At 38.8% G+C, this 27589-nt stretch overlaps 2 protein-coding genes across 2 annotated transcripts in view; one reads left to right on the top strand and one right to left on the bottom strand.

Moving 5' to 3' along the window:
- Window positions 1-17194, top strand: part of ddah1 (dimethylarginine dimethylaminohydrolase 1) — a 64883-nt gene extending 47689 nt beyond the window's left edge. The window contains exons 5-6 of the mRNA XM_055165123.1: window positions 7007-7147; window positions 15040-17194. Of these exons, the coding sequence (XP_055021098.1) occupies window positions 7007-7147; window positions 15040-15156 (258 nt within the window). The 3' untranslated portion in view covers window positions 15157-17194. The remainder of the gene's footprint in view (window positions 1-7006; window positions 7148-15039) is intronic.
- A 2670-nt stretch (window positions 17195-19864) lies between these two features.
- mpl (MPL proto-oncogene, thrombopoietin receptor) lies at window positions 19865-27589 on the bottom strand. The gene is made up of 12 exons (XM_055164766.1): window positions 27384-27589; window positions 26661-26787; window positions 24812-24990; window positions 24044-24189; window positions 23569-23719; window positions 23344-23458; window positions 22627-22796; window positions 22400-22539; window positions 21863-22013; window positions 21302-21404; window positions 20772-20859; window positions 19865-20690 (listed from the first exon to the last, which is right to left on the bottom strand). The coding sequence occupies exons 1-12, from the start codon at window positions 27469-27471 to the stop codon at window positions 20223-20225; spliced, it is 1926 nt and encodes a 641-aa protein (XP_055020741.1). The 5' UTR covers window positions 27472-27589; the 3' UTR covers window positions 19865-20222.

Raw genomic sequence — 27589 nt, 5'->3', positions numbered from 1 at the left:
TGTGTTTACAGTGGAGAGGACTTTGTTAGAAACCAGCTGGCCTGTTACATTCTCTGTGTGGAGGCTTACGTCTCTATTCAGACTCTTGTGTGTGTGCTGAGCTCTGCTGTAGTGACCGGATGGGTTTCATCACATCTGCCCTTCGTCACCGTCGATCCTCGCTCATGAAGTCATCGCCAGAAATAACACCCTGTGTCACCCACGGCAGCACCCACTACATATCTCTCCATCTCCGCTCTCTTCCTCTCTCTTTCTCTCTGTATCTGTTACTCATCCTCTTTCCCTCTCCACATCATTACCCTCTCTCTCTTTCTCTTAACTCTCCCCATCTTCTATCTACCTCTCTCTCCCCATCTCCTCATTCTCCCCATCTCCACTCTTTTCTCTCTCTTTCTCTGTGTTACTCATCCACTCTTTTCCCTCCATATCATTACTCTCGCCCTCTTTCTCTAACTCTCCCCATCTTCTATCTGCCTCTTTTTCCCTATTTCCTCATTCTCCCCATCTCCATGCTCCCCATCTCCTCTCTCTCCCTCTCTATTTCTCTCTTTCTCTCTCTATCTGTTACTCATCCACTCTTTTCACTTTCTATATCATTACTCTCTCTCTTTCCCCATCTCCTCATTCTCCCCATCTCTATGCTCCCCATCTCCTCTCTCTCCCTCTTTCTCTATCCTTTACTCCTCCTCTCCACATCTTTACGCTGTCTGTCTGTCTTTCTATCTATCTATCTATCTATCCCCATTGTCTCCTATCTTTCTCTCACTCTCTCTCCCTCTCCCTCCCTCTGTCTCTCTCTCCCTCACACTCTCTCACTCTCTCACTCTCTATCTATCTATCTATCTATCTATCTATCTATCTATCTATCTATCTATCTATCTATCCCCATTGTCTCCTATCTTCCTGTCTCTCTCTCACTCTCTCCCACTCTCTCTCCCTCTGCTCTCTCCCTCACTCTCTCTCTCTATTGCCTCCTATCTTCCTCTCGCTCTCTCTCTCTCCCACTCTCTCTCCCTCTGTCTCTCTCTTCTCTCCCTCACTCTCTCTCTCTCTGTCTGTCTGTCTATCTATCTATTTCTCCCCATTGTCTCCTATCTTCCTCTCACTCTCTCACTCTCTCCCACTCTCTCCCTCTCTCTCTCTTCTCCCCCTCACTCTCTCTCTCCTTCTCTCTCTCTATCTATCTTTCCCCATTGTCTCCTATCTTCCTCTCGCTCCCTCTCTCTCTCTTCTCTTCCTCACCCTCCCCCACTCTCTCTCTCTCTCTCACACTCTTCTATCTCTCTCACACACTGAGGTCACACTCCAAACTGGACTGAACACCTCACTCATGTTTATGTCCCCAGTCTGAGAAGTAATGACAAAGTGAGGATAAGCTGATGGTCCTTACTTCCTGTTGCATTTTAAAGGTGCATTATGGAACTTTTTTGGTGGAGCCACTCGTTTGTTTATCTTAATGTTCCACAGAATGACATTACGTCTTTCTATCCAGCCATGGAGATGAGGAAATACCACCAAGCTGAGTTACAGGTCAGATGTGTAGAGAGGTGACCCTGCTTTCAGTAAGAATGCATGTTTTTTATTTAGATATTCGTGAGCAATAAAACACGTAATTAAATAGTTACAAGATTGATTACTTTAATGCCATACTGTGGAACATTCCAGGCAGTTCAAGAACACCTTTATGTAGCAGATGTTGGACGCCTCACCAGAAAAGTTTATATAGTTTTAAAAATAAAATTGAGCCATATTCTCAAAGTTGGAAAAAACACATTCAAATTTGGATAAACCTGCCTGGCCTTGTCACACTTCATAATCATGTGCTCCTGGAGAAGTTGTTTTTCAGACTTTCCCTTCTGTATTTTGTGGTTCAGCTTAAGCCCTTACCATACACTGCTAATATTTCCGCTGCTGAATGTGTGCCAGTGAGCAATAACAAACATTTGTTGTAAAGTAACAGGAAGTAATCCCCATCACACTTCCTATCCGGATTGGGAGCAGATTGAAGTGGGATTTGTCTCACACACACGACCAGTGAAATAAGCCACTGGCCAAAGTATCAAAGACCTGATCACAAAGGTTTAAAACATGTGCATGCTCATTATCAAGGCTGAGATTATTACTGGACATCAAGGACTCAAGCGAAGAGTTAAAACTGCACTTTGTGACTTTTCTGGTGTCTCTGCTTGTCCCCATGAAGATGTTATTGCAGGGGTCACTATCAAGCCAAGTTACAGGTCAGACCTGTGGATAGAGAGGCACATTTCAGTGTATTTTTGAGCATAAGAACACTTGCAATAGAATAACTCCTGAGATGGATCAGTTTAATGCCACACTGTGAGACACTCCAGGCAAAGTACAGTATTAGCATCTTAGCATGCCAAATACTTTATAATCCTTACCTGGAAGAAGAAATACAGATTGAAGATTTATACATACATAATGTATAAAGTAAAAATTGTTAATGGGATAAAAGTGAGTTTTAAGTAATAGTGTCGTAGTAATCGAGACTGGTCTTGGTCTCGAACCAGCCTCAAGACCATTTTTTTGAGGTCTTGCTTTCGTCTCGGGCTTGACTGTGTTGGGACTTGGCCTTGTCTTGGTCTTGAATGCGCTTGGACTTGGTCTTGTCTTGGTCTTGAAGATGCTTGGACTCGATTTTGTCTCGGCATCGAGGTCTGACACTCGACAAGTGATAAAAACATTGTCAAAAATGAAAAAAATGGTCTCTATTTGGTCTTCATGGGGCGTGGTCTCGGTATTGTCTCGGGCTGGACCTTTAAAAGTTTTGGTCTTGTCTTGGTCTCGACCCTCAGTGGTCTTGGTCTTGTCCTGGTCTCGGGACCCTGTGGTCTCGGACAGGTCTTGGTCTTGATTAGTGCGGTCTTGATTACAACAATACTAAGTAGAATCGAATTTCAAAATCCTACAACTACTGCCACTACAACTTTTGCATTCAAAAAAATTTGCTACACCAAAATTTATGTGTAGCGGTGATGAGGGTTATTCCTTGATTTAACTAGAAACCAAAGGGTCATTGGTTCAAATCTCAACATCCCTTTTTTCACCTTTTGCCACTTCTTTGCATATTCAAAATACAATATGTATGCCACTGCATCTTTGTATATAGTATCTGGTTACTTTTTACTGCAGACTTTCTCCATATTACTGTCTATCTTTTCAGGCTCACCCACATTCATACCTCAGCCACGTACTTTATGAACAGAGCTACAACTGTTCTGAAATCAGGTGTACTTGAAGGATTTATTTCCTCTTCTCCTCATCTCTCATGACTCTGTGCTGTGGGACATTTTCCTTACTCCACAAATAGTTTTCTCTCCTTGTTTTGACTGAGAACCCGAGACTCTTGGAGGGACGTGGACTGAAGCTGTACCGACTATGTGATCTTTTGGTGGGGTCCAGTCTGCCCCTGTCCCTGGTGTACTGAGCCGTCACGCACATGGACTACACCCACCAGTGAACGAGGAATGTGTCTGCTCCACTCGCACTACTACGCCCTATTGATTTACAGTGAGACTGATATGACTTACAGTACTCTTAGGCAAAACACTTAAAATGTCTGTATTTATGCATGTTCAACCCGCCCATACACTGAAAAGTACCATTGTTACCAAAGCACTGTGATCTTATTTGCTTGCTGAAGTTGTCATCTAAACATTGACCAAACCTGAATTTTAGGAATTTATAGCTATAATAATCCATAGTTTAAAGGGCCCATATTATGCTATTGTCTGATATGTTATGTTATTTGCTCATCAAAAACATACCTGGACTTGTGTTTTGTTTCATTCACACAAGAACAACCGTTCCGCCTTGTGAAGTCATGTGGCTCCATTGTGCTTTTAAACTCCATACACTTTCACTAGAATTAGAATTTGGATTATTTCAACCCTGGAATTGCCAACCTATACTGTACTAAAGGTAAAAGGTAGCCATTATCTTTGAAACTACCACTACATGACATCACAAGGTGTAACAGCATTTAGAACTTTAGAGACAGACTAATACTAAAGGGTTTCTCAAACATGTGAATGAAATAAAACACAACTCCACGAGGTAGCATTCTAACTTGTCTAAAAGCTCACAGGCATTGTTTTTGTGTAATATAGGCCCTTTACGTATTAGGCTATAATATTTTCATGATGTGTAAAATGTGCACTGGGCGGTTTGTCTCCATGGAGATAGTATTACCTTTGCTTTGAGTGTGCCACAGTAAGGCATTAAATTATGTATACTGCATTTATTCAGTTGCTAGAAAAGCATGCATTCTTATTTTAAGCAGGGTTGCCACTCTCCACAGATCTGACCTCTGTCCTTGCTGGGTGGTGTCGCTTTCTTGTGTCCATGGGGATTACTTTAATGCCACAGTGTGGAACATTCCATTCAAAGCAATACACAGAGTAGACTCCCCCCACCAGAAATATGGGCTCATTGTTTTGGCCTGGATTCCATTTATATTTATCCAAACTTAAAACAAGCAAACTAAAATATGTACTAGCTTGATGTGACCTTGTATGCCTTTTAAGAATTCTAATTTCACTAGAATGATGTTGTTGTTCAGTTTGTTTCTCTGGTACAAATATATCAAATGTAAAGTACAAAATGTTTCAATACTGTACTGCCAGAACAGGCCTTCCCATTCTCATGGAAACGCCCAGGGTTTTCCTTATGAAGCAAACCCAAAGTTTTGTGGGAGTTTAGTGAAAACAGTGATGACCACACAGCCCATTGTGCTCTGAAACCACAGATTTCCTCCTAAATATATCCTTGTGTCATTGGATTAGCTCACAGGGTCCTAACCTAACCAAAAATGCGTCAACCCATCGTCACATACACATAAACACATTTGTACAGACTTTTATGGACTTTGATAACCTGATACAACTGCTCATTCTTTTTGGTAAAGTAATTTTAGATGTCTGAACAGAGTGAAGGCAGGAAGCTGTTTGACACATGCCAACAAAATCTAGTGCAGAATGTCCCTTCTCAAATACCTTTTCTGAATGTTGACTTTTTTGTCTTTTTTTAAACCGCACTTTCCAGCCCTCCCCTTTTCGTGTCCATGGTATCCGTCCACAGATGTTCTGCCTCTCCGCTGGTCATAACATCCTCACCCCTGACTTCCCCTGAATCCCACCTTCTCCTCTGTCCGATTACATAAATAACATGACATCTGCAGAGGAAGAATGAAGGCTGGCTATTCCATCAAGACCCCCCATGTCCTCAGTGTGGTCTGGAAGTGATTGCCATCTGCTATTAGGCCTTACATAACCAACCGTAACTATAATCAATATTTAAAGATGAACTGTTTGATATGACAAGGAACTTCCCAAGTGCTATTACAATCAGGAATTATTGTATTTTATAAGTGTGTTTATATGGATACGGATGTGGAAAGATTTAATCAAGATTTTAGAGAAAGATCTTAAATTTAATTGTATTTGTTCTTATTAGAAACAAATCAATCTCACATACACAAATAATACATTTAGCCAGCGACTTTTCATTACAACTGCTGTCGAAATTATGGCTCCAAGTTTGAACTTTCTTGCCAGTTTTACCGTTATCTCAGTGTATATTTGTAAAGAAACCAAGTCGATGAAGCAACCATACATCGACATACGGCAAGGTGGCTGAGAAATCTTGAGCATGCTGAAAATTTCTCGACGTATGTCAGCATATGCTTATACATCCTGCATACATGGGCCATAAGTTGTATGTAAGTTATGCGATCGTTCACACATGTTCACATACATTAAGTGTAAGTTACTCATATGTCCAAATACGTTCAAATAGATAATGTCTAACGTACCCATAACTTATGAGTAATATGATTTGAACCTATGTGTAACTTATTTCGAACTTACCTCCAACGCATATTGATGTATGCAGACGTATTTGACATGTTCCAATGACCACAGAACTTACTGAACGTGTTTCTAACTTATAGCTACTGTATAATGACGTATTGACAGCATGTAGGAAAATTATAGACTTTATATAAAAATGGGGAAACCGTCACTACTCCTCCAGACTTCATGGTAAACAGACCCATGGTACCACCCGCTACACATATCATCCGAGAGGTGAAGGATCCGACAAGGCTGAGATGAGAATACATTATAGCTGTCCTCCCAAGATCAGCATGATCTCATCGATTTGTCACTGTACCGCTGTGTGCTAATAGGGCCAGGAGAAGAAGAGATCAAAGGTGAGGGTGTGGGTGATGATGGATCCTCCCTACGTTCACCACGCCCATGGTTATGACCAGGAGACTTGTTGGCAGCGTTCTTTGGAGAGACACTGATTAATGTTGCTACTGCAATGTCTAGTGCAGTTACGAATTGTCGAGCGGCAGCCTTTTTATAGGTGACGACATGTGAGCGTTGGCGATACGCAGCCGTGTGCTACACATAAGTTAGACTGTGGTTGGGCGTAAGTTACAGACGCAGGCAACACGCTAAGCATTAGTTGGTATAAGTTATATATAAGTTATCAAAATGTTCTATATAAGTTACTAATACGTCCAGCTCGTTACAAATATGCTATGTATACATGCCCAAAATTGAAAAAAAACAAACAAAACAAAAAAACAAAAAAAACCCACACAGATATTTCAGTGTGTGCCAGTGTTTTAGGGACGTCTGGTACGTCGGCATACGCTGGCTAAATTGTCAAGGTGTGACAGGGCCATGAAAACTACCACTTCATGACATCACAAAGTGGAAGAGAGCATTTTGCGCTTTAGATATGTAGACAGACTAAAAATGCAGGCTTACTTAAACATTGAGTGTGAATTAAACAAAACACAACTCCAGGTATGTTTTTGGCTTAAAGCTCACAAGAATCTATTTTGTGTAATTTAAGACCTTTAAACAACATGCTTGCATATCAGGTTGAATTTCTATTTCAGATTGCAGTATCCAAGTGGAACAAAATGCTTACTTTACATCTTCTCTTTTTTTTCTTTTTGATTTATGTCCAGATAATGCAGCAAATGAGCGACCACCGCTACGACAAGCTGACCCTGCCTGACGATCTCGCTGCTAACTGCATCTACATGAACCTGCCTGATAAAGGCCATGTGCTGCTCCACTCCACAGACATGTTTCCAGAAAGTTTCAAGGTACAAGCAGAGCACTCAAACTCTCTCTCAAGCTACAGCCATTTTAGATGTTGGGGTGTTACATGTGGTAAAACTTTAAGTGTTTTAAAGGTTCTGTAACCAATTTTTCTTCAAAGGTGAAAACTGGAACATTTTAAGCGGTTTGCAATGGTCCAAAGTTATTCCTCACTAACCTTATGCACTCTGAACATCCAAACTATTCACAGTTTATAGTTTATAAGCATGTTTTACAACTTAAAGAGGCCAGAACAGGGTTTTGCCATCAAGGTAATGCTAGTAACAACTAAAATGTTAACCGCGCACTTCTTAATTATCAGACAATACATGCATTATAATTAGATGCAGATAGGGCACAATATATCTGTACAGGGACTGGACAAGTTTTACTCAAATACATTGAAAAGAAAGTCAGCTATAGGCCCTTTAAGTCAGCTATAGGCCCTTTAAGTTTTGATTTTTTGCCACTAACCTTTGAGAAAAACAACTGGAGCCTGTCTAAACTTATGTGGTTGTTTCACACACAACTATAGAGTAGCCTTTGCTAACACTATGTTATTTCAACAATAGAACCTGTAGTTTGATGTGCATGGACTGACCACTTTCTGGATAATGACTCAAACCACAAGCTTGGAAACCAGGCTTAGGGGAAAATGAGTGTGTTTTTTAGCTTCTAACTTAATTGTAAAAACAGATAGTTCTCCTCGGTTTTGCAGAAGCATGCTGTACGTGCAAACTGAGTTGTTCAGTTGTATTACTTTAGATGGATAACATTATTTATTGTAATCATGCATTATTGTTTTAAATCATGTGTCTCCTTATCATATACAGAGCTGGGAGATTCATCTTTTGGTAAATTCCACTGGCATGCAACTTTTAAAAAATATTATCAAATAATACACACATTTAGAGTTAAAATAAACTTACTGTTGCGCTATGTAACATTTCTGGTGGAGAATCTTCCACTTTGTCTGGAATGTTCCTTGGTATGGCATTATATGTATGCACGCAGCATTTCTGTCAGTCTGAATGTTTTACTGTTCAAAACTACTTTGACCTCTAATGTGGCCTAGTAGCCTTACCTGCATGTCTCAATGGAGATGAATAGTTTTATTGCCATACTATGGAACATTAGTGGGAAAGCAAAGCAACTTTATGAGGACACTCTGGTGGCAAAAAATTACATAAATGTGCACTGTGTAATTTTTCTGCTTGTCTCCTGGAATGTCCCTTGTGTGTGGCTCACCTCTCCACAGGTCTGACATGGCTAACTTGGCCCTATGACATGACCCGCTGTCTCTGTAGATTGATTGATGTAGCATTTCTGGTGGAGAATCTTCCACTTTGCCTGGAATGTTCCATGGTATGGCATTATATATATACACACAGCATTTCTGTCAGTCTGAATGTTTTACTGCTCAAGACTACTTTGACCTGTAACTTGGTGTAGTAGTCTCGCCTGCTTGACTCAGTGGAGATGAATAGATTTAATGCCATTGTTACGACCCAGCTCTGCTAGGGACAGGGGGAAGTAACAAAATAACCAAGATTGAAAAATGGTAAAACTAAAGTTGTGATTTATTTAACAGAATTGTAAGGTAAACCAAACAAAACAATGATTCTTACAAGAATTAGCAAAAAGAGGCTCTAAACAGAGTGGCTAACAATATAAGGAAAGATAAGCAAACCAAAATGGGGTACACTAAATGAAACAGAAAAACAAAAAAACAGTCTAAGTCACCAGGACTCTAGTATCTCTACAAACACAGCACGAGAGACACAAAGATGGCAAGCAAGTCCACAAACAGAACAGCTGCCCAGAGTGGCAGGGGGCGGGTCCTTTTATAGGGCCGGAGCTCCAGGTGTAGGCTGGGATTGGCCAGGTGTTCCAGTTTCCACCATTCAGCGGGAGGGCTCCAGATGCCATCTTAAATCGATTCCTCCAATCACAGCATCACAGCGGGGGTCTGCATATGGAGGCTTGCAAACACACACACTCACACACACACACACACACACACACACACACACACGGATCTAGGCAAATATGGCCAGGAGGATCTGGAGGCCTGTGGCCGTAACAGCCATACTGTGGAACATTAGCGGGAAAGCAAAGCAACTTCATGAGGACAGTCTGGTGGCAAAAAATTACACAAATGTGCACCGCATGATTTTTCTTTCAGGCAAAATTCAAAATTCAGCAGCGTGTGTCCTGACTAGGACCAGTGGGTGGGATGGATGGAAATGTGGGATTGTTTTGAATCACTGTTAAGCACTTTGTTTTATATTTTTGTATGAAAAGTGCTTTATAAATAAAGTTTGATTGATTGACTGATAGAGATAAATAAGTCTAACGCCATACTTTGAAGCTGGTAATGGACTGTCTACCAGAAATTTTACACAGCACACCTTTTAAATAAGTAAAAAATAAACAATAATGTAAAATGCCTTTGACATCCTTATTCTATATACTATACATTATACCAATACCAACCATTATACTTTATGTAATGCATAATTGTAGCCTCGAGCGACATGTTTTGAGAAGTAGTTTTGTTTGGGAGCTTCATAAAAACAACTTAAAATCTGAATCAAAGTGAACAGGGTACAGTGTGTAGAGACAGTGCTGCAACCTCAAAAAGTACTTGTGGTTCAAACCCGAACCTCCAGCAGTTATTTTTAGAAGGAAGAATGCACCAAATTATGTATCTTTGGACATCTACACTGAAGATTTCTTTTTCCTGGAAGATTAACAGAGGGAATTTCAGCCACTGTACTGAAATCTATTTTTGTGTCTCGAGCTTCCTGCCTTGGTTTCACGTCTTGCACAGACCACTTGGACCAAGGATGGAGTTTCATATTTTACTTTTCTTCATATAATCAGACCCACCAGATATTGGCTCTGGTTTGTATTTGGGAAGTCTTTGCAAAGGAAAAATGAGGACATACAGTACATGGACAGTTTTATCACGGCCATTGATCACGCAGAGTACAGCGCTCGGTACATGGGTCCCTCGAGGTCCTTTTTATTTCTCTCATTATCTCCTGCATGGCGTGACTCAAGGATTCTACATTTGTACAGATAATGGCTTCACCTTTTCAAGATGCAAATAACACGCTTTAGTAGATATTAGCAACATGTGATTCAATATTTTTGTGGTTCATTTCCCTAAACTAAAATGTTCAAAAAGTAATAACAGTTGTACATGCATTCCTATCAATTTACAACAACAATGCAATTACAATTGAACCAGAGATGGTCCAGGAGGTTCATTTGGTCTTCCGATAATTTATGTTATTAGGTTGTTTTTTCAGACCAAGAGTTTGTTTTCATACCTGACTGTTTCGACTGCTCACTAGTGGTCTTCCTCAGACTGGTCAGCTGATATAAACAGGTTTTGGCGCTGTCTTTCTACCAGAGGAGACAGAACGACAGCGCCATCTGCAGTCCGACTTCCTCAGGACCGTATCCAAGGTGTGTGAGAGTAAAAAAGCCCCCTCTTCCTGGGTGATAATCCCATAGACATGTTTGTGTATTTTGATTGCCTCTTTAACTGTGTTTGTTGTCCTCTGTCCCAATGATGTTTACTCTGTCCAAGTCCATAATGTGGTTCTCTCTTTTACAGCGGTCAGAAATGGCCGATTTGAGTTGTTCCTGTTCTGCTTTGTGTTTTATTACTTGTACTGCACACCTTCTCTGTTTCCTTCTCGCAGTCTGCTCTATGTTCCATTTTTCATGTACTGAATGCCCTTCCTGTTTTCTCAATGTATGTTTTATTGCAGGACATGCAGGCTATTTCATTTATGACATTACATTTGTTCTCCAGTTCTATTTTATCTTTTGGGTGGTCGAGGAATTGCCTGAGTTTTCTGTACGGTTTCACTGATGTGTTGATATTGTGTTTTCTCATTGGCCTCTGAACTTTTTCTGCTATTCCCCTGATGTATGGTAATGTTACCATGCGCTTGTTTTTCAGTTTTATTTTAGTTTTTCTGGTTTTATTTTTCTCTCTCTCTGACCTGTTGTTTTCCTTTGTTTATTGCCCATTTTGGGTATTGGCAGTGCTTCAGAGTATTGTGGATGTGTCTGTCTTCCTCCTGTTTACCTTATTCATCGGTTATCATGTTGGTTCTGTCAAATAATGTTCTGAACTTGGAGAGTAGGTAGGAAGACAGCGCTAAAACCTGTATAAATCAGCTGACCGGACACATCACAGCAACATCACATGACCCCTGAAGAAGACCGCTAGTGAGCAGTCCAAACTGTCAAGTATGAAAACAAACCCTTGGTCTGAAAAAATTATTTAATAAGATGGCTTATTTCCTGGTCTGCAGATGATAAAATACTCTATAATAAGATTTAGACAGGGTGTAGAAAAAGAGATTTTGAACAGATTTTGACTTGTCTCAGCATTTCAAGACAATGTTCTACACCACTTTTAAAGGTCTTATATTACACAAAATTTACTCTTGTGAGCTGTAAGCTGTGTTATAATGTTGTTTCCTCCTCAAAAACATACGTGGAGTTGTGTTTTGTTTCATTCACACATGTTTGAGTAACCCTTTATTAATTGTCTGTCTGTCTCCAATGCTCAAAATGCTCTGTTCCACCTTGTGATGTCATGAAGTGGTAGTTTTCAAGTTTACTTCAGTAGGAATTGGCAATTCAGGGCTAAAATTATCCAAACACTTTTAGTGAAGGTGTATGGACAGAGTGTTTTCTGTTTTGTGAGTGTTTCTAATCTGTATTTTTCATTGCATATCTGGAGATCGGTTCCTAATTTTCTCCAAATCCTTAACTATTTTTACCAGCTATATAACAGTCTTAAAATAACAAAAGTGGGGGGTCATGAGAGGGGAACGTTAGGTAGGAGGTATCTTTGCGGTGAGTCCTATGTGGAGACTGCTCTTGAGTTAAGGAATACAGTACTGTACATGAACAAAGGAGCCAGTGAAATACAGCAGCCCCTACTGTGCATGAGCATGACAGCCCACCAACCCAAAGTATACATTTCAACCACAGTAATGAGAAAGTGGCCGGGAAGGAAAAAAACATGGATACTTTAGCGGTGGATATTCTATAAACAGCAGGGATTTTGGTGCTGTTTTGGGAAGTTATGCAAAAGTGAAAGCTGAGGGGACTCTTATGATCGTGTGGTCTCTCTGGGAACATTTTTCCAAACAGTTCTGCACCTGGACAATGTAGGAATATTGTTGTTAATGTTGGATAAATATGCAAAAGCAGATATAAAAACCAGAGAAGCTTTTGTGTTGTTTACTGCAAATACAAACACTGTTACAAAATGTTGGTACATACATGAATGCTGTTAACTGGACCATGAAAGAATGGAAATATAACTATAAACTTTGTTGAAAGATAACACTGCATTTTTTTTAATCTGCTCTTGTTGCTCCCTTTAGTTTTCTTATGATAAATGGTCAGTAGTGTGGGTGTACACAATTTGTGATGTCATCGATGTGATGACCCCCTTACCCATCCACCTCCACCCCAAAAGCTATATACTCAATTTGACACACTGAAATACACACAAGTGTAATATAGAATGATGTTTATTGACACACACACAAAAAAACTCGCTTTCAGTACAAACATAAAGGTGCCAGCCCAGTAAAAAATCAGTAATATTTAGGGTTTTTTTTACTCAAAATGATGCGGAATCGTGTTTTTAACATTAACACCATTCAAAATTACCTAAAGAACATCAATCATAGGCTACAACACATGTGCCCAGGACTGAACCAGGACTAAAACAGGACCGAACCAAGTCTAAACCAGGACTAAACCAGGACTGGACCAGGACTAAAACTGGACTAAACCAGGTCTAAACCAGGTCTAAACCAGGTCTAAACCAGGTCTAAACCAGGACTGAACCAGGACTGAACCAGGACTGAACCAGGACTAATCTTGGACTTGAGAGCGGAGAACCCTGAGCCCATGGAGCAGGATGTCTGTAAAGCACGATTGGGTGCTGGCTGTGCTTGGCCCCCTGCACCAGTTTTTTCACCTGTGGTCACCGACTTCTACACGGGCGCATCTCTGGGCTCATCCCAACACTCAGTCCTGGTTCAGTTCTGGTTTAGTTCTGGTTTAGGCCTTGTTTAGTCCTGGTTCAGTCCTGGTCCCTCATGTCACAGGTCTCTATAGGACAGTACTGCAGATATCATGAGCCTATGCAGGTTGTTTTCACCATTGCCAATAGCTCTGGTTTGATATTTAAGTTGTAGCTATTTTATATTTGTTATTTTTTTTTAATCTCACGTCGGGAGAATTGAGTGGATGGCATACCCCCGTGTACCACGCCCACTACACGCCTATAGATGGTATATTTGTTATGTTTTAGATGCAAATCAACTGCACCACCACCTAAGTAGGAATTACACTTTTTTTCTAATAGAGGATTCTCCACCTTTTTGTCTCCATGGAGATGTTATTGGTTTGCCTTAGCTGTTACACACTGTTGATGTAAACTTGTGTATATCTGTGGAAACAAACAGTAGACCAGGCCAAGTTACATGTCAGATCTGCGAAGAGTCACCTCAATGTAAAATTTTTTCAAGGTACTGTTTTTGCAGTAGAACTTGTAAACTACTGAGTGCAGGATACCAGATAAGTTTAATGCCATACTGTGGACTATTCCAAGCAAAGCAAAAATGTCCACACAGAGAGACAAACAGATGTCCCACTACCTGAAAACTTCATAATTAATAAAGATTGCACCAACCCTGAAGAAACAGAAGGGAATTGGTCAGTGGGGTGCAATTCTATGTAAATCAGTGCATCAAGCTAGTTTATTTTAGTTTTAGTTCATTTATTTTTTGTTTTTTCCTGGCTGTATTCTGTGTTCCATTTTAAAAGTTGCATTTTTCTTTACCCCTCTCAGTCATCTGACATCATAAGATTACAGTTAGTTTAGCCCCATAAGGCCTGCTCCTTCTTTATGCATGGCTCTCTAGTGAGTGACTCTAAAAGTGAAAAACTATCTTGGTTTAGCTGTAGGAAAACACTGGTTTTCTTTTGGAACACATCCACGAGTTGACACACAGCTTTATGAGGGTCTTTAGAGGGTGTCGTAATGTGCTCGCTCCTGTTTTTATTTCAACAGGAGACCACTGGGCTTGTTATCCAACTTCTTGCGTTTCCGAATGACAGGAAGCATAAACAAACTTATTCTTGTGTGTGTTGTGTATAGGGCTGGGTGATATCAATCTATCACATTCAGTTATGAACCACATTTTAAAAACAACCATGACTGACCAAAGTGCTTCACGGGTTTAGTCTAACAAAAATGACACTATGCAATAAAATTTCAACAAAGCTAGGTACTAAAGCTTCTATATGATGCAAAACTGACTATTGTGAGCTTTAAGCCATGTTATAATGTTCTTACTTCATCAAAAACATACTTGGAGTTGTGTTGTTGTTTTTTTTCATTCACACGTTTAATCATCTGCAAAGCTCAAACCAAAGTCCCACTTTGTGATGTCATGTGTTTGTAGTTTTCTAGTTGACAGCTACCTTTAGTTTTTAGTTCAGTAGAAATTAGCAAGGTCTCCAGGTCCAGGTCTGAAATTATCCAAATGATTGTAGTGAAGGTGGACCTCTGTAGCCTCTCTGAATGAGACAACTGGAAGTGAGGTGTGAACTTTCAGAAGAAGCAGATAACTTTATTTACCTCTAAAAGTTACTGAAACAGGACAGGTGTACATGAACTGTGATCAAACTGAAATTGTGGTCTGTCTCCAAGAAATTCCTAACATTAATTTTTTTGTTTCCATCACCTATTGCTAGTTGTGTAATTGTCCTAGACTCAAAGTTAAAATTCACACAATGTTTTCCAGTATGGCCGACTACATCTGAGCTCTTGTGTGTGCAGGTGCTGGAGAAGTTGAAGGACTACGTGCTGATTCCTGTTTCTAACGCTGAGAAGATGAAAGTGGATGGAGCGGTCACTTGCTGCTCTGTTCTCATAAACAAGAAAGCCAACATCTGAGCATTACCTCAGTTTGAAGTGATAATGTAACATGTCATTTGGTACAGTAGACAGTTGTTACCGTTGAGAACAAATGCTCACACAAGATTTATAGAACTAATACCTTTTTTAATATTATATATATACTACATTCATGTACTGTAGCCATTAGAAGGTCATCACCTGAACATTACCTTTGTTTTAAACTTTTTAACATTTTTAGTGGTGCTGGGTACATTTAGTACATTTTAAGTGGTGCTGTGAAAGATTTATACAACCATTATCTTTTTTGTAATAGAGTTTTGGATTAAACAAAATCTGCCATGTTTAGTAGCAGTCCAAAACTTCCATGTAGATTACATTAGCAATACAATATAACAACCCTATATGTGCATGGGTCATAGCTATCACATTATAATGTCAGAATACTTTTCAATGAATAAACACTGGAAAATCTCCATTGATTATACATGAGGCTATCTGGAAATTCTCTAAGACAACACAATTCTAAGCTCTATAAGCTTGTTAATAATAATAATATGAATGCATTGTATTTAGATAGCGTCTTTCAACACACACCAAAGCGCTTTACATAGCATTTTTCATTTACTCCACACTTAATAATGGTAAGCTACTTCCCTACCCACAGCTGCCCTGGGGTGACTGACAAAAGTGAGGCTCTCAATCTGTGACATTGCCTGTGGAACATGTGGCCCCCCCATCAGAGAAGTTACATAGTGCACCTTTACACTTGTAAGGTTATACAATATGTGGTGGTAGTAGTAGCAACAGCAGCAGTGAAACAGGTGTTGATGAGCTCTTCTGGCCAAATATGTGTTTCACTTCTGTTACCATGACAACCCAGCGTCTTGCGTAAGCCCTTTGCAATACTGTATATCCTACATACTCTGTCTTGTTAGGGTTGCTGTTTGTCACTGTGATTATAAGTGAAAGTTGAGGAAATGACATCAGGAGGTGGGCGGTGATTCAGAGTTTGTCCATAGACTTTTTTTTTTTTTTTAGCAAAAACGCCGGAGTGGACACTGACGGAATCTGGAAAGAATGCTTTTTGGGAGGAGAGCCTTGTACAGCCGTAAACAGAAAGTAAAGTGTGCCTCTGCTATAGTCCACTGTTTCGCCCAGGCCTCACTGTTCCCTTATAGACCAATTTGGCCTAATTTATGGACATGATGTCATACCCTGAGGCCAGTATTGTAGTGGAGAGATTAACTGCCATTAATCTGCACTTGTAATATCTTCCACTGAGCAGCTGGAAAGATGCAGGTCATAGCATTCATACTGCCTAAGCCGGCCTCATTGTTAGAGAAGCTATTACTTGGTTTGTTAAAAGGTGAATTGTCTTGTCCCTTATTATCAAAAGTGGTAGAGTAGCCCCCATTTGAACTCAAGACAGTGTCATTACTACTGCAAAATAATACCACTCAAGTTAAGTTTCACTATGTAACTTTTTGGTTGGGGGTCCGTCACCTGCTTGTTTACGTGAATATGTCATTGCTCTACCTAGAATGTTCCACAGTACGGCATTAAACAGCTCTATTTATATTTATTCAGTTAATGGTGGCTTTATAGTCCAAAAATACACAGGAAAACAGGCATTCTGACTGCCAGATTTCCACAGATTTAACCTGTCTCTTGGACTGGTTTGGTCTCCATAAAGGTAGAAAGATAATACCATACTGTGGAACATTCCAGACGAAGCAATAACATCTCCACAGAGAAAAGCATTTAACAGACCCTTCACCAGAAGTTACATAATGCACATTTATGTAAGTATTTGGGGAAACTGTTTCTCAAATAAGAGTAAGTGAATGAGCACTAGTTTGAATGTGATCTGATTTGTAATTTTGAATTATACAAACTTACAAAACATACAAAGACTTGAGTTTTCGGTCTACTTTAACATAATATTGGGTTTCCTTTACCTTCCTTTCGAGTAGAATTCACACATACTGCCTGTAGGGCTGTTTATTAATACTATTTCATGAGATCAAGGATTTTCAGGAGGCATTCAGATTTTGACTCAAGTGTTAAAGGAACTACAGACTTAGATGCTGCCTCCATCTAGTGGCCAAAGAGGGGAAGCAGTAGACGGTGACAAACATTGATTTAAAAAAAGTATATCAATGACAATTAAAAAATATATATACATTGTAAACTCAAATAAATACTTTTACACACTATGGATGTATTGTATGTACAGTGTTATTTTAGAAGTTTTGACAAATTCTCTTCCACACCCAATAATTTATTGATAATTTGCAGCTGATGTCATCAACATTTCCTAGGGTTGTGACGCTAACTGTAGACACTACTCTGTCTAAATATCTGTTATTCAAGTTAGACTTTATCTGAGTTTAATATATTTAATACAATCTGACCAGAAAGAGCGGACTTGGTTGGAACTACTACAGGTGAGCTGATTTGTAACAGTTAGCATTAGCATAGCATTAGCCAGCACTTTCACAGTTTTTGTAGAAAATCTAACTCCTAAACAGCACTATAAATGCTTGTATTGATCACGGGCTCCTGAAATATGATGTTTAAATCAATTTTGTATATTTTCATTTTCGTTTTTGTCTGTGTTTGCTAATGTATGCATTGTGTCACCGTTCTGCCAATGGAGATACATGTAGAACACCCCCAACATGATATCACTGCAAAGAATCAACAGTGTTGGGAGTAACGCGTATAAAAGTAACGAATTACAGTAATGCATTACTTTTTGCTGTAACGCAGTAATGTAAGGCATTACAGGGGAAAAAATAGTAATATTTTACTCGGTACAAATGTGAGTAACGCGCGTTACAGTGTTTTTTTTTAACCTGGATTGAAGTGGTGGGTTTTTCTTCATACAAATTCGCTAAAATCACCTCGATATCAGCAGCGGTGAAACGCCGGAGATGCGCCCTCATAGACCTTCAGGTAACCGCGGGCGAAAGGACTGACAAAGAACTCCACGCTGTTTAGACCTGGTTTAGACCTGGGTCAGTTCTGGTTTAGACCTGGTTTACACTCGTCCCTCCCTCTATCGCAGTTCACTTTTCGCTGTCTCGCAGATTTTTATTTTATTTTATTTTTATTTTTTTGTGCAATTTTGCATGCCCTGTTTTTTTTTTACATTGTATGAATGCGTATTGCGTTCCTCCCGCTGCGTCCTGACTGGCCAAGGGACTCCTGTCTCCTGTACAGTACAGTACAGAATGTGTTCAGCTGCCAAATTTAAATACATGTTCAATCTCTAGCAGTGTGATTCTGAAGTGCGGTACGGTTGCAAGTTTTCTCCCCGACGAAACCCACAACGTCGACGAAACGTTCTGCACCGACAAAGGCTCCTGCGCTCGCACCTAAAAGGCAGAGGACGATGCAAACCATCACACAAAAAGTTGGACTTCTGGACACGCTGAAGGAAGGTAGAAGTTACGCGCTGTAACAGAGTCTTGCACCGGCTCGGGTCCCTGCAAATAGTTGCTGAAATCAGGGCCGCGAGCCCGAGCAGCAGGGTCCATAAAGAGCGATCGGGCGACAGCAGCTCTTACCTCCATGAGGTGCGGAGCAGAGCCGCTCCTTTCTCCTGCGGTCACCTTCAAGCCCTTCCCTACAGTGAGTCCTGTTTTAGTCCTAGTTCAGTTCTAGTTTAGTCCTAGTTCACTTCTGGTTTAGTCCTGGTTTAGACCTGGTTTAGTCCTGGTTCAGTCCATATACAGCGCAAAAGTTATTTTGGTGAGAGTAACTTAAAGTAATGCAATAGTAATGTAATGCCTTACATTTTAAATGCAGTAATATTGTAATCACTGTTGGGCAAGTTACTTTGAAACTGTAATGCGTTATTTATTACCTATTACTGTAATTTCAAAGTAATTCGTTACATTACAATATTACTGCATTTAAAATGTAAGGCATTACATTACTATTGCATTACTTTAAGTTACTCTCACCAAAATAACTTTTGCGCTGTATATGGACTGAACCAGGACTAAACCAGGTCTAAACCAGGACTAAACCAGAAGTGAACTAGGACTAAACTAGAACTGAACTAGGACTAAAACAGGACTCACTGTAGGGAAGGGCTTGAAGGTGACCGCAGGAGAAAGGAGCGGCTCTGCTCCGCACCTCATGGAGGTAAGAGCTGCTGTCGCCCGATCGCTCTTTATGGACCCTGCTGCTCGGGCTCGCGGCCCTGATTTCAGCAACTATTTGCAGGGACCCGAGCCGGTGCAAGAGTCTGTTACAGCGCGTAACTTCTACCTTCCTTCAGCGTGTCCAGAAGTCCAACTTTTTGTGTGATGGTTTGCATCGTCCTCTGCCTTTTAGGTGCGAGCGCAGGAGCCTTTGTCGGTGCAGAACGTTTCGTCGACGTTGTGGGTTTCGTCGGGGAGAAAACTTACAACCGTACAGCACTTCAGAATCACACTGCTAGAGATTGAACATGTATTTAAATTTGGCAGCTGAACACATTCTGTACTGTACTGTACAGGAGACAGGAGTCCCTTGGCCAGTCAGGACGCAGCGGGAGGAACGCAATACGCATTCATACAATGTAAAAAAAAACAGGGCATGCAAAATTGCACAAAAAAAATAAAAATAAAAATCTGCGAGACAGCGAAAAGTGAACTGCGATAGAGGAAGGGACGAGTGTAAACCAGCATCTCCGGCGTTTCACCGCTGCTGATATCGAGGTGATTTTAGCAAATTTGTATGAAGAAAAACCCACCACTTCAATCCAGGTTAAAAAAAACACTGTAACGCGCGTTACTCACATTTGTACCGAGTAAAATATTACTATTTTTTCCCCTGTAATGCCTTACATTACTGCGTTACAGCAAAAAGTAATGCATTACTGTAATTCGTTACTTTTATAACGCGTTACTCCCAACACTGATTGTAATGTAACTAATTACTTTGAAATGACAGTAATAGGTAATAAATAACGCATTACAGTTTCAAAGTAACTTGCCCAACAGTGAGAATCAATAGCCTATATACATACTGATCTGTAGTTATGTTTTATCTGTATTGTACATAATTATGGGTATTTGATATTGCACTTATTAAACTTGTCCGCTCTCCTAATTACGTGGCATGTTTGTATAGATGTTTCCGTGTCCTCTCTGCTGATTTTCTTTACAGTCCAGATTGTCTGTGGCGAGGAGGAGGTACGAATGGTTTAAGAAATCTGAGACCCCTAACGAATCCCCACGTGGTAACCAATACTCTGAACTTTGTGGTGAGTTTTGCTGCATTTCTACACTTAGGTCATCATCCTTATTGTCTATCAGATCTTCACAAATATAACTGTTCTCCTTTGAGCACATAATAACTGAGTTTATGTTTAGGGCTACGTAGTCTGGATACAGCTCTGTCTCTATGCTGTTGTCCTCCGGCTCCACACTGGAATACGAGGTGTCAGAAGTGGAAAGGAGAGCTGCAGATTTTTCCAAAGATTCCTCCAATCCTGAATCATACTCCATGGACAGGACCTCTACTACAGATGCAGTGGTTTCCGCGTACATCTGCTTGACTGTTGCTGGAGCATCCTGGTAAGAGAAACACAGATATTTTAAAGGTTACCATATGAATTTGTTTTGTTACACTTAAATAATTGTATAATATCATACCCATTTGTGCTGTTTAAGGTCTAATAGAAAGCCTTGAAGGACTTTGTCAAGGTTAGGAACAGGTGGCCAAAAATACAATTTCAGCTTACTGTGAAAATGCAATTCATAGATGTTAGTGTTAAATGTTAATGATAGTGTTAGTGAAAAATTTGAAAGAAATTTGAAAATTAAAGGTGTAATGTGCAACTTTTCTGGTGAAGGATCCATCACCTGCCTGTCTCTAGAGAGATGTTATTACGCTGTCTGGAATGCTCCATGGTATAACACACGCATCTAGCATTTATTCATTACAGGTGTTTCTATTGCTCAAAAGTAGAATAATTCCTTCTGTGAATAGGGGTGACTCCATAGATCTGAATTGTAAGGTAGCATAGTGCTGTAACCTGCTCATGATAAATAGGTTTATTCAGTACTGTGGAACATTCTAGACAAAACAATAACCATTTCCATGGAGACAAGCAAGTAGCAGACCCTGCTCCAAAAAAGTTACTCAATGGACCTTGTGAATATGAATTTTTTTTGGAATGTACTTACTTGAAATACTTGTAAAACAAAAAATTAAGATTACTGCAAAGACCAGAAGCAAGACAGGGCTGCACTGGATGAGCAACATGACACGAGATGATAAGTGAGCTGGAAAGCCAAGAGAAAAAATACATATATTTTCCGTATGGAATGCATCATGTGACTTTTGGTTGGGGGTCTGCTACCTCCACGTCTCCATAAGGATGTAAGTGCTTTGCCTGAAATGTTCCACTGTATGGCATTAAGCTTGTCAACTTCACATTAATTCAATTACACAGATCTCATAAGTTTGATACCATACTGTGGAGCATTCCAGGCAAACCAAAAACACCTCAATGAATACAAGAAGGTGGCAGACATCAGAAAATAATTTATATTACAATAATTTACTGTCACTAAATTGAATGTATTGAAATGTCCAAAGGTGCATAATACTTTAAAGCTCTTATATTAGGCAAAATTGACTCTTATGAGCTTTTAGCCAAGTCAGAATGCCATAAATTACCGCATCAACAACATGCTTGTAATTTGCCTTACATTACTCTAAAATATATTCTTGTAAGTACCTGGGACGTCTCCAGTGAGCACTTCAGACCAGTCACTCCACTGACCAGAATACTCTGGACCATAAGGTTTGACCCTGATTTTCACATTAAACTGACAGCACCAGGAGACCTTCAGACACACTGCAGTCTCTGGACCATCCACAGAAATAGTCTGTATACAAAAAGGTAATATTTTTTCAACATGTATTTATATTATAATGTATCAGTGAAAGTAATTTAAAATCCTGATTTAGTATTAGACAGTATTTGTTTTAAAAAGGGTCCTTAACAAGTATTTTCACTATTGTCTAGATATAAAAATGAACAATATATTTTCAACATTTAGTTACATGTATTGTGTATTTGAGTAAGAAAACTGTAATTATAGACAGTTATATATAAAGCAAATGGGTCCAAAACAAATGTTTGTACTTTGTCATGTCTCAATAGCACTATCTAGTGACCTTATTTGTACATGCAGCCTGAATGTTTTATATACAACAGATTAGCAGTCTTTTGAAACTATTTAGTGAAATAAAACTACGATAAAGTTCTTACGGTCCAGTGTTTCTCTTCTGATGGTTTGTAATTGACCTCATACTGCAGATGGGATGACAGAGCAGGGAGAGGAGGATCCCAGTTTACACACATCTTATCTGTCTCATTCTGTTTAAGATGACTTGGAGCTCGGGATTTGACTGGAAAGAAAAAAAAAATTAATAATACATAAAAAAACATGATATAATAGCATCCCAATATAAAAAACAAACAAACTGCAGTCTTACTAGCATTACTGAGTTTGAAGTCTTCAGCATAGAAGGTCCTGCTGAGTGGAGCCAGTGGATTGATAATCTTAATTCTGAATTTACTGTCAATGTTGCCATAGAAAGCACACATTTCAGTCCAATTAATCTGAGGATTGCATTCAGTCCACTTTGTCCAACCTTGTGATTCACTGTATGGAATATAAAAGCATATTACATGATAAATTAGGGGGGAAATATGGTATTAGTAGCAGTGGTAGCCCAAGTGAGATAAGTAGTTGTAGTAGTTGGTAATGGGCTTGTCAATACTAAAACTAGTATATTAAAACTAGATACTCATTTGAGCAGGTATCGATACTAAAAAAGTAACATTCACAGAACAGAAATAAACCTTTCCTGAATATCTCTAGAATGCTCTTGAGCTGTATCAGAACAAGTTTAAGCCACCTGTAAGTATAAGTACAAGTATAAGTATAAAAGTAAAGTAGTTGGTAGTAGTAAATGGTAATGGTAGTAGTAAATGGTAAGTATAAAATAATTGATCAATTCTGTAGTTAGTATTAGTAGTTAGTAGTTTTTGTACATTTTCTATTGGCTAGTAGTAGTTTAGTAAATAGTAGGGTTAGTACTGGTCACAGTAAGAAGTTGTAGTAATAGTTGTTTTTGTGTTACTATTTTCACATTTGTTTTAAGTAGTAGTATTTTTTCCATTATTTTTCCATTTGAACATTGACCAACCTCAATCCCATTTTATAGAATAGTTTGTAGTCTGTCTCTATATTGTATATGCTCCCATCCCACTGACATGTGACGTTGGTCAAATCCTCTGTGTAGCACTGCAGGGAAATGTCATCTGTAAAAATACATTGTGTTATATGGAATTACATGGCTCAGTAATGGCTCTATGTAATTTATTTTTTATTTGCTCATGCAGTAAATGCTGTTGAAGATCACTGGACAGACCTGCAGACTGGGGGACCACAGCCTGTACATGTGGTGACCAATGGCTCCAGTGTCCTGTAGATTTATTGGGTGAGCATCGGACAGAGACTTGAACTTTGACCTCTTCTCCTGGCACCAGCCCAGTCAAGGTGTCACTGAATGTTCTCTGACCCTATTGCGATCATTCACATATTAGAGTTTGTTTGTTTGTTTCAGATATTCATGATGAATGAGTGATGAAACAAACACAACGTTCTAACAAACTCTAAATGTATCCATGGGTTTCAGAATGATAAAAAATGACAACTGTTGCCATGGGGATATATCAATTTTAAACCAAATAGTAATAAATATATGTGAGCAAAACAGCTAAAATATTGAATAAATGAAAGCATACATATAAAAGTACCTAAGGGCCTAAATCTCATCTCATCTATAAAAATATCTTGTTACTTAGTTACTTGTGACTTAGTTTTATGTAGTGAGTAGCAATTACCTCTTTTATTTTCTCCTTCATGCTCTTTGAAGAGAATCGAATCATGTAGTACACATTAAATGCACATTTGGCCTGCCATGAAACCTGTAGCTCTCCAATCTTCTCATTTTGTGTGATGGAAATGATTTTGGGCGGCTTTGGAAGAACTGGAAAAAGATTACCATAGTTTAGAATCAATTTTATTATTTTACTCTTTACTCTTATGAGCTTTTAGCTATGTGAGAATCTTGTTACCTTACCAAAAACATACCTGGAGTTGTGTTTTGTTTCATTTACACATATTTGAGCAACTCACTATTATTAGTCAACATCTTCAAAGCTCATAATAATGTGTTCCACGTGATGTCATGAAGTGACATGTATTTTTCAAGTAAAGTTACCCTTAAGCTTTAGTTCTGTAGAGACTGGGAATTCAAGGACTGAAATTAGCCAAATGGTTCTAGTTTAAAATACAGTGTAGCACTTCCTGTATTATTATAAATTTATTTAATCACTGATGTGCCACTGGTAAAAAACAATTGAGCTTGCATTATTTCTGTGAGTGAAATCACCTCTGCAGAGATCTGACCAGTAACTTCACCTGCTTTTCTCCATGAAGTTGAGGAGGTTGGTTTTATTTACAGACTTTATATATAAATCTTATTCTTTATACAGTCTAACAGTAACAACTCCATGGAGACAAGGAGGTAGAGGTGCCCCCTAGCTGAAAAGTTACGCAGTGCACCTTTAAAGCCCACGTGTATCTATGAGCAATATAACAAACTGTACCATTATCCTCCACAGTGACTTTCCGTGTATACAGGCTGCTGTTACTGGTTTGGTCCAGCACTTCCAGAAGAATCTCATCAAACAAGAAGATGTCAGACTCAGGGAAGGAGCAGATGTGGAGAAGGCCCAAATCTTCTGATCTCTGGAGCTGCACCTTACACTTTGTTCTTCTGGGGGGACTGGAGTAGAGACAACACAGTAGGTAGTGTATTAAAACATGCAATATTTTCAGTTACAATAGGGATGGGACCATAGACTGCATATATAAATGGACATATCTAAATAAGAAGTGAGCATAGGGACACTTACACTGAAAAATGATCACGCCTCTCTGTAACTACTATGGCTAGGTATCATTAAGAAGTTGCCAATACAATACATACCTTGCTACATAGGCCACGATACGATACATATCTCAATACAGTGCACTTTCGGTTCGATATGATCAAATCAATTCGATACTTTTTTATAAACAATAATGGCTAAATGGTGGCTGTGTTATAAAATTTCTTTGTTAAACCACTTCTTGCGCAAAGAACACCCACACCCATTTTACTCATCAAAACAGTGAAAATGTCAAATTTGTTGCATAAATGAGTTTCCTTCCTTTAAACAAGCAACAAAACTGTAACGCAATAAAATAATTTTGTAAAATATACAAAAATATACTCTTGCCAATATATCGACACAGCAGTCCACGATATCGATACTGTACCATCACATTAAATGATAAGATATATCAATATTTTCGCACACCCCTAGGTAGAGAGCCTAGTCATTTTGGTGTTCGTATTAACACCATTTTAAAATGTTCATATTAACCCGATCTACATGATCCTGGTGTTTTTTATTTTCTTATTTTGTCAGTAAATAAAATCCTGTTCCTAATATGGAACTCGGCTCCAAAGTTGAGCCGATGGTTCTTGCCTTGGTGAGCTTCATTTGACTGGAGCCAAAAGCCATGGGTGACATCACACTTAGTCCACTTCTTTAGACTAAAGTCTATGGATGGGACAAGATCTTGTGTCACAAAATCTTGCAAAAAGAAAATTGCCACAAGGATGTGCATACATGTGGACAATGATTTCATGAGATTTTTTCCGCATGTTTAAATTTGCTTAGAACAAATAAGGGTTAACTTTGCATTTAAAGGTCCCATATTATGCAAATTTTATTCCTGTGGGCTTTTGGTCATGTTACAATGTTGTTACTTCATCAAAAACATACCAGGAGGTGTGTTTTGTTTCATTCACACATGTTTGAGTAATACTATAATTTGTCTGTCTACCTCAGCAAAGTACAAAAAGCTCTGTTCCACCTGTGATGTCATGAAGTGAGAGTGTTCAAGTTAACAGCTACCTTTTGTCTTTTGTTCTGTAGAGTTTTGGCAATCCCAGGGCTGAAAAGTTTCCACAATTCTAGTGAAGGTGTATGGAGTTTAAAAACACAGTGGAGTATTTATTTTATTACCACATGACATCACAAGGTGGAACAGAGTGTTTTCTGTTTTATAGAAGAACTAAGCCTAAATATGCAGGGTTTGTGTGTTAAACTTTGTGTTAAAGATTTGTGATGAGGAAACAACATTTGAACAGAGATCAGAAAATAGAGTAATAAGAGCACTTTAAGAAAGTGTAGGTTGAAAAGGCAGTGCTACAGTTACAACAAAAATGTAAAATTAAATAAATCAATAATTGTAAACCCAAAATTATCAACAGAACCGCAAAATGTTGTTATTGTAAATTATGTCAAAATCTTGTTTTCTCGTTCTTGTGGACCCAATCTCGTGTTGTGTCTTGGCCCATCCATGGTTACAAAGATGAAAAATGAAATAAATTAAACTCTGTACTTGTCTGTGGTGTAGTAGAAGTCATAAGAGGAGTTGTCTCGTGTCGCAAAAAAACAGGTGAAATCTTGTGCATTTCCATCCAGAGTCAGGCATTTTGGATTTGGTTCATCTTTCAGTAGCAAAACATCTGTGAAATGATAAAATGACAAAATCACATGCATTATTTTGAATGAAGCATTCCCAACTATTTTGTATGTTTTATAAATATATATTTTTTTAATATACAGAATATTCTAGGTTATGACTTTTTAAGATGTTAAGAAATGAAGATCCTGATAAAAAAAAAAAAAAAAAAACTGTTATTATTACATAGCCTGTTGGATTGTTAAAAATAAAAGTATAAAAATACACAAGTAGTGGTGAGTTCTACAATAGCATACCTCATTTATGTCATTAACACCAAAAACTAGGGTTGGCAGAAGTAAATAAAAAATCAGATACTAAAAGATATGAAAACTAATATTGAAACTAGATACTGATTTGAACAAGTATCAATACTAAAAAGTCACATTCACAGGACAGAAATGAACCTTTCCTGAATAGCTTTAGAATGATCTTGAGCTGTATCAAAAATAAGTATAAAAACTAGAAAAAAATGTAAAAGAAATGTACACTATATATATGATCTTTCTAACTTTGATACAATCATACAAAAATATTAAATGTGATAATTCTGTTTAAAGTATAATAATAATAATAATAATAATTTTGAAAAAATCCTACCTTTCTCAGGCAAATACTGCCCAGGCTTTATTCCAGATGTGAAGATAACAAGGGTCCATAGAAGGATGCACCTGCAGGCCCAATGCATAATTAGTCTGTGTACTTTACTCCTACTACTACTACTACTACCACTACTACTACAGTAACATAGGAGTACATGTGTATTGTTCCAGTGCAGGGGCAGAGGTATCAGATCTGAGACCCAA

This window comes from Boleophthalmus pectinirostris, unplaced genomic scaffold (assembly GCF_026225935.1).
Source record: "Boleophthalmus pectinirostris isolate CB_2022bp ecotype Guang Dong unplaced genomic scaffold, ASM2622593v1 HiC_scaffold_7, whole genome shotgun sequence".
NCBI classification, from domain to species: Eukaryota; Metazoa; Chordata; class Actinopteri; order Gobiiformes; family Gobiidae; genus Boleophthalmus; species Boleophthalmus pectinirostris.
This window is presented reverse-complemented; position numbering and strand designations above follow the sequence as displayed.